The following is a 14728-nucleotide window of genomic DNA, read 5'->3' on the forward strand; positions in this document are numbered from 1 at the left end:
AAAGTAACAGCTATCAGGTTTGCACTACTGCCTTTAACTGGTGAAATAACTTTTTCACCTCCCAACTTTTCAAGAGCAGCGAAAAATGAGAACCGTTTACTCCGAAATGCTCTCCTTCACTGAACACGGTGACTAATTACGGTCCTGGAGTGTAAATGACGCGGGATCGATGGAACGAAGGAACTGGAACCGTCTCTACCTGAACAGGATGGGAAGCCTGTGAAGGAGCATCGGCGTGGACAGTGTGTGTGTGATGCCTGCTCTGTGTACAGGTGTATTACAAATTAAAAACACAAAACTTAAAAGAACTTGACTGATTTGTATGTATTATTTAAAGAAAGAGCTGAATCGGAGCTGTCCGCTGTGTCACACTGCCTTATCAGTGTAAAACATGTTACTCATTTGTGCCATTTGTCATCTTCGGCAGGGTTCTTAAAACAATTTAAGTGATTTTCATTTTGTTCATTATGTTTGTCATCTTCACAAGCCAATAATTTTTTTCCCATTAGTTCTGGCACAAAATCATGTCACTTGCAGTTAGTTTCCACTGTTTTCATAGTTAAGAGTTGCTGCTTTGAAATACTGTCATACTTTCATCTGCATTTCTAAGAGAATCCAAAGAGATTAAATAGTGCAGACACCTCACTTTTAAATAATTAAATTTATTTCCAACATGTAAACACCTCATGTAAGGGGCTGCATTGTTTTTAAAGCACTGAACCATGTAAGAATTAAAGGAACTTCTTTCATGCATCATACCTTTCTTGTGTTAGGATTTTAATATTCTTATCACAATTAATACCTGACTTTACATATGTTACACAATTAAAAACGATATGTACAGACTTTTCAAACTTTACAGCAAATACTTGCATACATTTAAAAATGTTGACACCACAGATATACATATATACTGTATATAAATCTGTTTTTGATACAACCATTTTCATTCAAGGCCTCAGAGGGAATGGTTACAATTGTTCTATTTCTTTTTTTTTTTTTCCTCAAAAAAAAACTTCCCTGGAAAATGGAACATCTACCTTAACACTGAAGACCAACTGTAACACTGAGCACAAATCATTTTGGAATGGAAATGCAAAGTACCACAATTTTACTCTCGTTTTATGCCAGCTAAGATTTTTCCAAAGTAGTGTCAGTCAGCTTTATATAAATGACACATAGTTGTTCATAAAAAAGACAAATTTCCATAGCAGCTTTATGAAGAGGGTGGGTTTTTGTAAAATTTGTACTGTAAAACATACAGAAACTGCATAGATTTCATATTGGTCAAAGTGGCATTTATCTTAGTCTCTTGGAGACTTTTTTTCTTTTTTTTTGAATTATTAGACTGGAAATGAGCCACCTGCCCGCTACAACAATCGAGCCAAAACAGCAAAGGAAACAAAAGAGAAGGTGTTACAATGTAGGATTTCAGGATTTCAAAGAGGAGCGGCAGCCCGAGCGCAGGAGCACAAACACTCCCAGAAAGAGGCATTTCAGCAGATGCCTCCGGCTGAAGGCCATCACAGGAAGATGAGAATGCGTGAAGAGCCACCGCACCTGACCTCCGTGACCCCGTGGCCACAGACAGAGGAGGGAACACGCGTTTGGCCACACGTAGCCGACGGCTCCCACGGCCCTTGGAGTGCTTCCAGCACCTTGTCTCCCTCCTAAGGAGATCATGTGTTGCATAGGGTGTAACCCGACGCTAACGGGTAAAACGCATGGCAGAAGTTTAGAGGGACCATCCTCGACCGGCAGTGGGGCACCTTGGAAGAGCCACAAGTGCTTTTGTGCATTTCCCACATCTTTGTTGCTCGGTGCTCAGGCTAGAAGGTGCAGGTGCTTGTGCCCAATTTCTCAGAGGAACTGCAACACGAGCGGCGATGAGAGACCCGCTGAGCACCGGAAGCACCACAAGCGCTGTGCTGTTGGCAGAATGACGCCCCCCCCCGCCGTCTAATCCTCTATCTGTAAGAGGACATTTGTCTCATTAGTACAGTATTAATTTACATTTACTCTTGCATAAATCACACAGCAAACCAGCAGCCCAGCACAGCACAGAGTGGGGACTGGACCAGTGGTCCTGCACCCCTTCCCCCCCCCCCAGCCCACTCAAATCCACTGGTGGAGGCTACACATCAAGAAGAAGGTCACACGTGATGAAGAATTTTGAAGAACAACTGAGTGCAATCCATTCGTCTTGCTTTCAGCTGCAGCTGTAAACTCTCGGTTTCAGCGACGGGATGCCAGAGCCACACCAGTGGCAGAGAGAAGAAAACTCAAAACGGTCACATTTTCGGGACCCTCGGGATTCACAGTTGGAATGCAGATCATGGACATTCTGCTGGAAAGGCAGTGATCCTTGTCCTAGTCTCACACCAAGGAGTCCAAACAACGTGGACAGTCCACTTTGCTAAATGAGGCTTTGCTTCCTTCCCTTTAGGGATCACTGTGGCTAAAGGGAAAAGAAGGTACAGATAAAACCCTGGAATTTCAGCTGTTTGTTCATCATGTACTGGCAGTAACACAGTACTGTCTTGTACAGTATTTTTTTAAGTGTAAGGAATGATGAGAAGAAGGCTACTGCTGGCCCTGCCCCAGAGCTCTTCATCTACCTGAACAGGCCACACCCCCAAAGGGGTGGAGCCAGTCCTGCAACAGCTCAGAACACCACGCCCACTTGTACCACTTCCAGCAAGTGCTACAATGGCTGTAGTTTTAGTCTCCTTCATTGCCGTTACTGGAAGTGCAGAAGTACAAACTGTAAGAAATGTCACCTGAAGTCACCATTGCTGGTTTTGTTTCGCTTTTGTTTAGAGATTTCCATAGTTATGTTCAAGAGTTGAAACCATAACAAAACTGATGAACTAATACAAATATATAAAGGGAAAATTTCAAGCATAATGGAGATGGCTGTACATAGGGGTGCTCCACCATATACAATAATAAAAAAAACTAAAACATACCATTGTATATATTATATATGTATATAAATATATATAGATTTAAAGTATGATACGATAAAACAATGTACTATATACACAGGTTAATTTAACGACAATACTTTATACAAATGTTACAAGATGACACAGCACAATGACACAAATAGACAGGGTACAAGGGACACACTGCGGTCACAGAGGTGGACCGTGGTGGCGGAGAGGCGCGGCTCAGGGGTTCACCACTTTACTGAAGTTAAAACAACATGCTGGTTCGTCCAGGGAAGGAGGGCACCGAGGGAAATAAAGTGCTACACCATTTCTGGCCCAACACAAAGTCTCCGAGGGCAGGAAGAGACGAAAAGAAAGGGACTGTGGGAAAGCATCACCTCCCTGTGCCGCCCCCTCTAACACTGTGTGTACGAACACTGGTTGTGTTGTGTGCTCAGGGCTGCTCCGGCGTGTCCCGTGGCACGTCTCTGTGTCCATCCCTCCCGGCCACCCCCTCCTTCACTGTGAGCAGGACGCTCCCTTCTGGCAGCTCAGGCGAACCGTTTGGCATCAGTTCTTTTCAGAGGCTGTATGAGCTCGCTGTGTGTGGCAGAAAGTGAGAGAAGTCAGAGGAGGATTCTGGGAAACACGCCAAAGGCCCCCCTGCGCTCTCTGAAATTTTTGGGCCATATGAAATTTCGGAGACTTTTCTTGGCTGCTGTTAGTGACATGATACTTGCGCTGCGTTTGTCCACTGTCGCTAACATCCCAAGACGCGGTACAAGACCACGGTCCTTTTGGCATTGTACCCACGTCACACGAACCCAGGCAGCTAGTGGGCGGGGCTCTCAAAACGTGAGCTTAACTGCTCCACTACAGGTACTGATGGAACCTGGACAGGGGGGCTGGCTGTGCTGCCGTCAGCTCGGAGAGCAGGGAGCCTGAGGGCCCCGTGCTGCCGTATTTGGCCCTTGGCACATCCGTTTGTTGGGGTCTCGGGCTGGGAGTGGCATCGACGGAGCCATCCGTGCTGGTCTCCAGGTGGACAACCACGGTGTGGCGGCGCCAGGCGCTCTTTTTGCGGCGCGTCTCAGGGGACATAGGCTTCCGAAGGCCCACGGGTCGCAGGTCACCCGCAGAGCCCAGGAAGCGTGCCCGCACCTGGCCGGCCAGCGACTGGCGCCCACTGGGGGCACCGGGAGAGAACACTTCTGCCTCGCCATCCAAGGAGGGAAAGAGGGACAGGGCTGAGGACAGGGCCTGCGGACTCGGCGCTGTGAAGGCTCTCCGTCTGGTGGCGCCCGCAGGCTCTGCCACCTCGGCTCTCCTCTCCAGCTCCTGGTCCACGTCAAGTGAGCGCACCTTGGCCTTGCCCCCCTTGTGCTTCCTGCGGGCCAGTGTGTCGCACTGGATGAGCTTGTGGGAGCTGAACGAGGGCCGGCCGTGCGGCCTGTGTGAAGAGGACGACGAGGATGAGGAGGGGGTGGTAGAGCGCCTCCCCGCCCCGATACAGGTAGCAGTGTCCAGAGGCAGCCTGGGCGGTGGCGGCGGTGGGGACGTGCGCTGTGAGGGGGAGGAGCAGCTGGGCAGTACGTCCAGCTTCTCAGGCCTCTCCTGGGTAAGGGTGCGTGAGGCGAAGCCGCTCTCGTTGTCGGTCTCGCTCACAAGTTCGCTGCGCTCGTCGTCGGCCTCGTCCCCACGCCCCACCGAGGTGAGGCTTCGGCCCAGTGTGGACAGCGTGGAGTACCCCGACACGATGGAGCGGGCATCCTCTCTCCCAGCTGGTCCCAGCCCACCTTTGTCACTGAGCCTGGCCACGGCCCCCCCTTCCTCTTCCTCTTCCTCCGACGGCCTCCCTGAAGACTCCGCTCTCGCCACCGTGCTCTCTCTTCTGTCCTCGATCTCCTCCTCTTCCTCCCCATCGTCATCCTCTCCTTCAGCTCTTGGTGCCAGGGCTCCTTCGTTTGCCAGCACCCCCTTGTCCTCCCCTTCCTCCTCTTTGTTCCTCTCTGGGCAGTGCCCCCCACGGCTACTGTTTTTGATTGGCTCCTGCTCCGAGTCCTCATCCGTACTGCTGCCCACGAGACGAGTGATGGGGCGCTTCCGGCGTCTGTGTGTGACGGCGGACAATAGCGAAAGCGTGAAGTCCTTGGCACTAAGATCCCACTTAGATCCAAAAGAGCCCTGAGAGCCAAAATAAGACCATTAACCAAGTGACGACATGCAAGCAACATAACCTCATCTCAAAAACAGGACCCACAGGGGTGGAGTCATTGAACGCAGCTAAAAATGGTGCCTCAGAGCTTTTAGTTATATAGAGGCCACAGAGAGCCTGCCATCATTATCCTTACGTCTCACTGGTCAAATGAATAAGTTCTGGAAGCTTGGAATAACTGTGGAGTCAATAAGCTGCAGAAGTAGAGACTTAAAGCAATTTGTTGCTTTTTTGCCAAGGGCAGCAGACATTACCTTGGATTTAGCCGAGTCGCTGTTGGTTGAGTCTGCATCGTTCACAAGAGGAGAGAGACAGGAGAGGAGAAACAGAGGAGAAGGTTCATTAGTGACCCTGCAGCACTGAGAAGAACCATGAGAGAAGGTCCAGAGTAGGGTGCAGAGCTGCACACTCATGGCTCCCCCTGTCCGACAGCTGCCCTCACTCTCATAATGACCCTGAACAACACTTTGCAAAGTGTTCACTGAAGGCCACATGTGGCAGACTGCGCATGTGTGTGTGCAGCTCTGCACCCCAGCGACCTCTGCAGTCTGACACCCCACTGCCCCGCGTGGGTCAGACGCTTTTCAAGGTGAGTGAGCAGGAGAGCATGACCTCCATGTGGACAGTGGGTCCGTTGTGGGGGTAGCAGTGGAGAAAATGGTGGGATACGCTAATGATGTCATTGCACATGCTGAAGACATCTCCTCAGAGAGGAAAGGGTCGGATCATGGGTGAAAACAATAGCACAAATGCAAACCACACACACACACACACACACACACACACACACACACACACACACACACACACACACACAAAGACGCGTCTAATCAGAGCGCAGGGAAGAGACACCATGCGGCAGAAATGGGTACCGTTGTGGCCATGTATGGGGAGAGTGAGCAAAGAGCTGCTTTGGTCTGTAGAAAAAGTGTGTGCAGCAATGAACATGCACACGCACACACACACAGCCTGAGGTAGAGATTAGGGAATGGAGCAGCCTCAGACAAATGCAGTGCTCAGCCGTTCAGTCTCTGTGAGTGTGTAGCAATGTTGGAGTGTGTGTTGAACCCAGAGATGGTCACATTTAGCGAGTGTGTATGAGTACCACCATTCTGGAGATATCAGAAGGGCTCCGACAAATACCTTGTTGTAGACAATGTAAACAACTTGAATAAAAGCTTTTTTGCACAAGAGGCACAGTTTCATTTAGCGACTGTGAAAAGCACATTAATTAGGCTGATCACAAGGCAGGATGTGCGGGTGTAGCACAGAAGGCTTCTTGCCTGACAAGTCAACATTGAGGCTGAAAGGCAGTGAGTTGGAGCATCTTCTCTCTCACACACACACACACACACACACACACACACACACACACACACACACACACACACACACACACACAAGCAGAAGACAGCCCATCCTACCGCTCTAATTGTTCCAAAGGCTCAGCTACGAGAAAGAAGCAGACACATCCAGAGAGAGGGAAAGTCAGGAAGTAAGTACTGGAAGCAGGAAAACAGTAAGAAAAGGGCAAAAGCATCACAGCAGCAACACCACGAAAGATGGTGTTATTACCATCATGACTATCAGCCTTGAAGAGGCAGTCATGCTTTAGACAGTGCAGGAAGGGCTAATGGGTAACCACAGATCATCTATTCTCTCTCACCTGAGGCCTCCTGCATGGTCCTGCCAATGTTGGAGAGCAGGTGGTCAATATTGGGCACGGGCTGGACGTCCCCTTTGTCCACTGGGGTCTGCAGACAGCAGCAGTGAGAGAGATGGAGGAACGGGGGGGTTCCACCATATATGGGGCTACATTCTTCCGTGAGTTTTCAGGGCCACAGGATGTAATGTCTTTTGTGGATTTTAAATCACTGAATACTAGTGTAAAGGGGAGCGTGGTGGTGCAGCGGGTTCAGCATGTGCCCGCTGTGTGGTGGGTTTGGGATTCAAGTCCCGCTTAGGTTGCCTTGCGGCGGACTAGCATCCGGTCCAGGGTGTGTCCCCTTCCACCTTCAGCCTTGTGCCCAGTATTGCCGGGTCAGCTCTGGCTTGCTGTGACCCCACTTGGGACAAGCAGTTGTAGACATTGCGAAATAAAATACTAGTGTAGTCATTGTTTTGACCGTGGATCCCCTGACATGGTGCATCATGGGTAAGGAGGTACTAACTGACTGACCAACCACTCATACTGAAGCAGGTGCAGCTGGCCATATCCTGCTCTGAGCAGATGTGTAACGTGGTGAGCTGACACAAGGACTTCAATGTCACCAAATAGTGTTGCAGTCAGTCTATGACCTGAGGTGCATAATTAATGTTCATTAAGCAAGAAAAATTATTTGTGGCATGAGAAATTCTACCAAATTCCTTGAGTTTTTATGAAAACAACATTCAGTTTCCACAAAGGGATCATCATCCAACATACCGTGTCATCCGCGTCAAACTCTTCACTGAAGAACCAGGCATGCTGGGAAGAATAAAGAGGACGTCACAGTTAGTGTGAAGCCAAGGAGGGCCACTGGGATGGTGAGGGGGTTGTGGCTCTTGATGCCATAGAGGATGTACTCACATGCTGGATGAGGGTCTCCACAATCTTGTATCGGTCAGGCATATGGGTCACCATCTCAGTCATGTTGTCCTCTGAGGTGCGCACGAGGGTGGGTCCGAACACCAGGGCCAAGTTCCGAGGCTCCATCTGCACAGACATTTTAGGTTTTGCACATGTTATCAATTTCACCATTTTGCTAATTGTTGTACCGAAAGCCATGGTCTACCTGACCCATGTACATGACTGTGCAGCATGTGTAGGGTCAGCAAGTGGCTTAATGGTTGGAGCTGTTGCCTTGCACTTGAAAGACCCAGGTTTGAATACCTCCTCTTGCTGTAGTAACCCTAAGCAAAGGACCAACCCTGAACTGATATGGTAAAAGCTACCCTGCTGTACAAATGGTTAAAGACTATAGGTTTCTTCACATGATAAGCTGCTTTGGAGAAAAGTGTGAGCTATATGAACAAACAGCTATGTATTCTATCGGTGTAACTGAGGCTAAGCAGTTCAGTCAAGAGTTAAAAAATCCCTTCTAGAACTTGAACAAGTAACCCTCATATCACAGGTTCACCGCTCCACCATGGATTCAAACAAATATTTTTGTCCTTGGATTTATTTACTGTGGATGACTGTCACCGTTGTTTTCTTTTTGAGTGTTTTTCCTGATCTATAGCTAAACAAGATGTGATTCATGTTCATTCAGGTGTTTGAACTTCAAACTGAGAGCAACAGGTTCAGAGTTTGAAAGTGAAAAGAAAACTGCCTGTGGGCCACAGTTTTACATCAAAACAATGTACATCAGTACATTTTAATGCATTTTCAAACAGGAATAAGTATCCTTATCCTGTTTCACAACTGTGCTGTGAGAAATATGCCAAAGGACTTGGAAACCATAACCGGACTTCAGAAGCTTTATATTGCTGCAGTATATGTCAGAAACTGGGGCCACCGCAGTCCTGATGTAACCATTGTGCAATGTTTGCATCTACAACATAACTGAAATGACCTTGGGTTGTACATTATTCTCTATACTGTTCATAACAGATAAAACATGCAAAATTTTTCATCCTGGATGAGAAAAAAGCCTTGCCGAACATTTAGAAATTGAACAGTTTTGTTATACTGTTCAATATTAAAAAAGATCTCAGTAGAGCCAGAAGAGAATGGTTACCAATGCTATGACAGCAGTGTAACAGTCATTCAACAAACCTCAGTCACATTAAAAACCTGTAGCGGTGCTTCCTGACAAAAAATCTGCCTGTTGTGGTGTAGGACAGTATGTTTAATTGTTTTTGTATTCCTGTCTCAATGTGTGTAATATGAAACAATTCAGACCTTATTCTTCTCTGCATGATCTGCCACTGTCTTCAAGTGTCCAGTCAGGAACTTCAGGGTGTGGTAATAATGATCCGGCAGGTCGTGAACCTAAGACATCGAGGCAACGAGAGAGCGCTGTAAGAAACAAGATTATAAGGAGGAAATGGGAGGAACTTGCACTCTCCAGTGTGTGTATTATAATGTGTGTCTATTCTTATTCTCTCCTTCTCATGCGCTCACCAGCTTCTTCATGGTCTTCAACCTGTCACATGCTTTCTCCATTCGGTTGGCATTAATGAAGTCATTGTACTTGTCTGCAGACAGAAAGAAGCACAAGTTTTCAGCTCTTCATGATTTTCAGAAATAAAACGCTTTTAGTACAACACAGCAGAAGGAAGGTAACACAGTACATGTTCACATGGGTACACACTTCTTAAATACAGTCACGGTTGGCTACTAATTTGAACAATAATCTCAACAAATTCATTGAGCCCAACTACCTCCGGTACACAGCACAGTTAATATGTCTTGTCCACATTTGGCAAAAGAATTCCACCTGCTCCCATATTCATTAAAATTTATGCAGTTACCCTTAAAGATATTAATGAAGTATATGAATTGAACAGAATGCCCTAAATCCTCATTTCAGCTGATTTAGTCACTCTTTAGATTTACCTTGCTTGCAATTATTTAACTCACCATCAGTAAAAAGAGGCTCTGGAAGCTTCCGGAAGAAGGATTTCAGAAGACTGCTAATCACATTTAAGTCCTGCCATTTCTATTGAAATAAAGTAAAAAGATGTTATCACCATTTTCCCATTTTTAACAGTAATGAGCCCTTTGGTTATTCTCCAGAAAATCATTGGTATATCTCCTTACATTTATCCTTTTACTTTTCCAGGACATTAAAACAGAAGCATAAATTAAGTTTAACAAAGAAATACTTTATAAACAGTCCTTTATAGGCTCTAATTAAATGCATAACACTTCAGTTGTTCATGTCATTAAAATGTTTTCTGTCTAACAGCACCCAGGTGGTTAAGGAGCTATGGAATGTGGCCATTCGTAGGTGAGGCTCTCATTGAACAAAGGATGGAGGGTCTCCCACCTCCTCGGTGAGGTTGATGTCAGCGCCCTTGTTGAGCTGCTCCTGTAGGCTGGATACCATGGCGTTGTTCCCTGGCACCCGATAGATGCCTATGTACTCCAACCCCATGGCCTCCACCAGGTTGCAACACGTCTCCACTATCAAGGGGATGAACTGTAGCCATGAAAGTAGAGACGATGACAGAAAGCAACAGAGAGAGGTCACCTGGGATGGCACAGAAGTGACACAGATGAAAACATGAACAGACAGACACATCTACAGACTGACAGGCAACACTCGCAAGAAACAGGTAAACCTAGATAACCCAGATAGCCCCAATGCAAGACACAACGATAGCAAGAGTGTGAGAAAGTGGTTCACAGGAACAGCCAATGCTTGCAAAAACAACGCACGCACACACACACACACACACACACACACACACACACACACACACACACACAGGTTGGCTGCTGTGGGCAGTGAAGACGTCCACTTACCTTGTTGTTAGTGGAAGGCTGGCACTCCTCCAGCCGCACCCCAAAGGTCTTGGGTCCTGACTTCTTGCCCTTACCCTTAATGATGGTAATTCCCCACGGGGACTTTGGCAGGCTGCTTTCGTCTGAGGGAAGGGTACAGAAAGGCACGTCATGTGACAGCCAGTGTGCATCCCACAGACCTCAGCTGTGGATGTCTACAAGGTAAAGGATGGGGTTCTGTACTGCTCTCAGACTACATGCGCTCACCTCTGCCATCAGCTTTGGGTGAACGGGATGATCCTCCGGCAGTGGTGTCTGTCTTGACTGTGAGGAAGGGGGGTTTTATGCGGGGCAGTTTAGGGGACAAGTCCGGCTTACTGGCGGTGAGGCTGTATCAACACAAGAGGGACGTTTCAGCATAACCATTTCTCTAATAGAGGGTTACAGTCAGGCTTACACAAGTCTGCCCAAAAGAATCCTGCAATAAATATCATCGAACAAGTCATAACTACATGACTACAGCTATTAATGGGAGCTCAGAAAAATGTATACCTGCCAGTACACCTTAATACAGGACAAGCATGTACACGAAATACCATAGTACGAGTAAATATTTTCCTGTGCATTCCATTTCTGTGAAAGTGACACGAGTGGAAAGAGGTCACCAGATGTTGCTAGTGCTAAGCTCATATGCAAATGCAGCAAAACTGATGAAAATGAAGGTGGACAAAGCTATTGGGCAACAGCATGTCGACTTGGTCTCCGTTTCCACAGTGTCCACATTGTGACAGATGCTGCCCACGTAAAACACCATGTGAAGGGATCTTTCTCAATGACACAATAATAACGTAGCAGCATTCTGGTACCATACATAATATTTTAATTTAGTTTTTTTATATCTACAATATACAGTACACCATTAATACTGTAATTGTGTAATGTAAATGTAATTTCCCATGTGTTTTTCATATGGAAGAAACGGACCAAAAAAAACAAATGAACCATGTGCACTGACATTGTAAAAAACTACTGTATATATAATCCATCAGGTGTGATGAATGATTAATAAGTTAAATTTTGACTTAGGGTTTCTGGAACAAAACCCTTACATGAGTGGGAAACTGTCTGTATATTAACACTGTATAGTCACATAGTACCACATCATCTTCACAATTCAGTTCCCTATAACACATATTTAAAGTTTTACAGTACATTTACATCAGTACATTTACAAGACACATGTGAACCCCACAATCAAAAATGGCAAATGCCCTATGGGATAGTGGTCTCTTTAAGAGAAGGTGGACAAAGATATGAAATTTCAGCTTTAATTTCCTCTGTTTGTTTCAAAGCTGAGAAGCACTATGAAATATGCCACACTCATAGTACTAGGTATTACTAGGTAAGTGAGGTAAACATTGAGACAGTTCAGTGAAATGTTACACAACTGGCCCTTTTATGTTTGCTGGCTGAGGCTAATAAATGGACTTAGTGTCCCTAATGAAATGACCAACACTGCTAGGTGTCATCAGCCATATAGCTACCAGCCACCACACCTTTGCAGGGACTCACCTCTGCTTCTTGTAGTCATTCAGCTTCTTATTGATGAGTGCTTGCCTAGTGAAGCCAAACTCCTACAACAGAAACCAGGATCAGAGAAGCAGAGAAAGGTTGAAATACCCACCAGATAACATGTACGACGTGTGGGACAAGGACTCATCGACATCCCAGACACAATAGACCTATCAAACACTTCAGGCTCACAATCAATTACTATTTTGTATGCACAGGGCTGTGGATAGGAATTCTAGCAGAATATTTCCAAGTGAGTCCATGATACAAATTCATTCATTCATTCATTCATTGTCAATAGCCACTGGTCCAGTGCAGGGTAATGGTCGTCCTTATTATATCCTGGAAGTAGAGGGGACAAGGTGGGGTAAACCCTGGATGTGGTACCAGGCCATCACAGGACATTCTCACACACATTCACTCACACGTTTCAGAGTCACCAATTCACGTGAAACACGTCTCTGGACTGTGGGAGGAGACTGAAGCACCCAGAAGACACCCACAATCCCTCTCCAAACATGCAAAATATGCAAAGAGGGTGCCACATTTGAACCCACATCTGGAGCCTCAGCCCAGCAGCAATAAGACACCAGCGCTACCAGCTACACTACCATACCGCCCTGAGTAGTTTGACCTCCCCAATCATTACTGGCCACCGTTGGGCTGATTATTTGTAAATCAATACAAATCAGTGCATACACATAATTTCTTATGAAACAATATTACTGGATATAATACAGTACATTGTGCCCGTTTGGCAGAGCCTTGGTATTGCAAAGGTACGTAAACAGTTGTGAAATGAAAAAAGGCCAGACTCAGCAGACACACTGACAGATGTACCAGTGATTTCACTCGATTAGGGGATTTCTAACCTCGCTGTCAGTCTTGCTGCTCTCGCGGATGACTTTGATCCAGCCTAGCATGTCTTCACGGTCCTCCGCCTGCAGCAGGTACTCACAGAAGTCTTGCGTGGTGAGGCGAAGCGCATGTTTGCGCCTTGTCTCGCTGTAGGCAATGTCTACCAGGCAGCCACGGATGCTGATGGACTGTTCGTCGTCGCTGTGGCCCGCTCCGGCCCCAGTCCCTAGTGCCGCACCACGCAGCACCGCCTCACGCTTATCCTTGTATAGGAAAAGCGAGTGAGAGCGCAGCACAGAGAAGACCCGCTTCCAGGGCCACATGCCGCTGGCCAACTTCTGTAACAAGGACAGAAGGAGGACATGTAATTTGCAGCACATTTATTCCTTTATGTATTTAGTAGATGCTTTTCTCCAAAGTAACATACAACTCAGAAGAAACAAAAGGTTTGCACTGCTTTTACAAAAGGTATGTACTGTGCCTTCAGAAGACTTCCAAATGTCAAAAACAGGAAAAAGCTGTTTAAAGCTGTTCTTCAACAGTCCTTCAGCTCTTTGAATATCTGTGTACACAGGAGTAGATCAAGAGCAGCATCTTGCCTTGCCCTTCTCTGTGAGGATCTGCTTGTAGTGCAGCCAGCCTTCCTTGCGCACGTCGCTGAAGGTGATGGTGCCCAGCTCAGAGGTGGAGTGGCGCTTGGAGCGTGTCTCCTCTGCAGTCCGTAGGCTCTCCAGGGACTAGCACACAAAAGGGAATAAGGAGCAGTATGAGCCACAACGGAACAGTGGGGTGGACACCCTTCAGAATGAGCTCAAGTGACCCTGTTCACAGTCCAGCCAACACTTGCACAAACTTATGTGAATGTTACTGCATGATCCCTCAGTGAATATTATTGCTACACAACACTGCTGGCTGCTCAAGAACAGTAACTCAGGGCACAAGGTATTTGCTTTATTTCATCCGCTATCGCAAGAAGCCAAGTATTATTAGGGTAGCAAACAGAAAACTAGAAAAAGACCAAAAAATGGCTGTAAAACAGAAAAAAGTGTACGTCACAGAACAGGACACGGAGGTTCTTCACTGAATTTTCCTTTGTGAAATACAGTATACAGCTAAAGACAAGTTTTGAACCAAAGGTAACTGCTTTGAATAAGAGCATATATATTAATTAACTAAACACTGCAGACAGCTGGACAGAGAGACAGACAAAATTTCAGTGGTGATATAGCTGGATTGTTCACTGGGGGGAAAAAGAAGAGAAAGAAACTCACCCCATCTGTGAAAAAGCTTTTCACTCTTTTTGGTAGTCGTCTAGGAAAAAAAGGAGTATAACATGGAGGACGTTGAATGGATTTACACTGTGATTATTTAAATCAAGATAATGATTATCTCTCCATCAGTACAGTTATCACTCCTAGGACTCTGATTTTAATGCTAAACTGTACAGCTCCACTCTCCCCAATTACATGAGTATTCCTTTCCTCTTCCCGGGAACAAGGTTACTCAGACATAACCTTTCTCCCGCTCTGACAGCTTTGCTACGGACAGAGCTAATGCTGAGTTGCGGCCCCAGGGACTCACGAGAAGACACGACCCTCATCCCGGAAATTATTGAGGCCTTCATCGCAGGACTTGGAGCGCTCCGTGGTAATGGCCAGCATGTAGGAGGACCGCCGGCTGCCCTTGTTGTTGCCTACTCATGGAGAGAGGGGAGAGAGA

General features: G+C 46.5%; 1 protein-coding gene across 4 annotated transcripts in view; it reads right to left on the minus strand.

The window, feature by feature from the left end:
- Nucleotides 1–989: 989 nt before the first annotated feature.
- The window catches only part of LOC108919723 (rho GTPase-activating protein 23-like), a 70533-nt gene continuing 56794 nt past the window's right edge, over nt 990–14728 (minus strand). For all 4 annotated transcript variants that reach the window (XM_018727978.2, XM_018727973.2, XM_018727959.2 and 1 more), the window contains 16 exons: nt 14591–14702; nt 14281–14320; nt 13609–13746; nt 13024–13347; nt 12152–12213; nt 10847–10968; nt 10601–10722; nt 10122–10274; nt 9713–9791; nt 9254–9327; nt 9032–9121; nt 7718–7843; nt 7574–7615; nt 6815–6902; nt 5403–5434; nt 990–5117 (listed from right to left, as the gene is read on the minus strand). In XM_018727978.2, coding sequence (XP_018583494.1) covers nt 3807–5117; nt 5403–5434; nt 6815–6902; nt 7574–7615; nt 7718–7843; nt 9032–9121; nt 9254–9327; nt 9713–9791; nt 10122–10274; nt 10601–10722; nt 10847–10968; nt 12152–12213; nt 13024–13347; nt 13609–13746; nt 14281–14320; nt 14591–14702 — 2915 coding nt within the window. In that variant the 3' untranslated portion in view covers nt 990–3806. The remainder of the gene's footprint in view (nt 5118–5402; nt 5435–6814; nt 6903–7573; nt 7616–7717; nt 7844–9031; nt 9122–9253; nt 9328–9712; nt 9792–10121; nt 10275–10600; nt 10723–10846; nt 10969–12151; nt 12214–13023; nt 13348–13608; nt 13747–14280; nt 14321–14590; nt 14703–14728) is intronic.

This window comes from Scleropages formosus, chromosome 20, assembly GCF_900964775.1.
Source record: "Scleropages formosus chromosome 20, fSclFor1.1, whole genome shotgun sequence".
In the NCBI taxonomy this organism is placed as follows: domain Eukaryota; kingdom Metazoa; phylum Chordata; class Actinopteri; order Osteoglossiformes; family Osteoglossidae; genus Scleropages; species Scleropages formosus.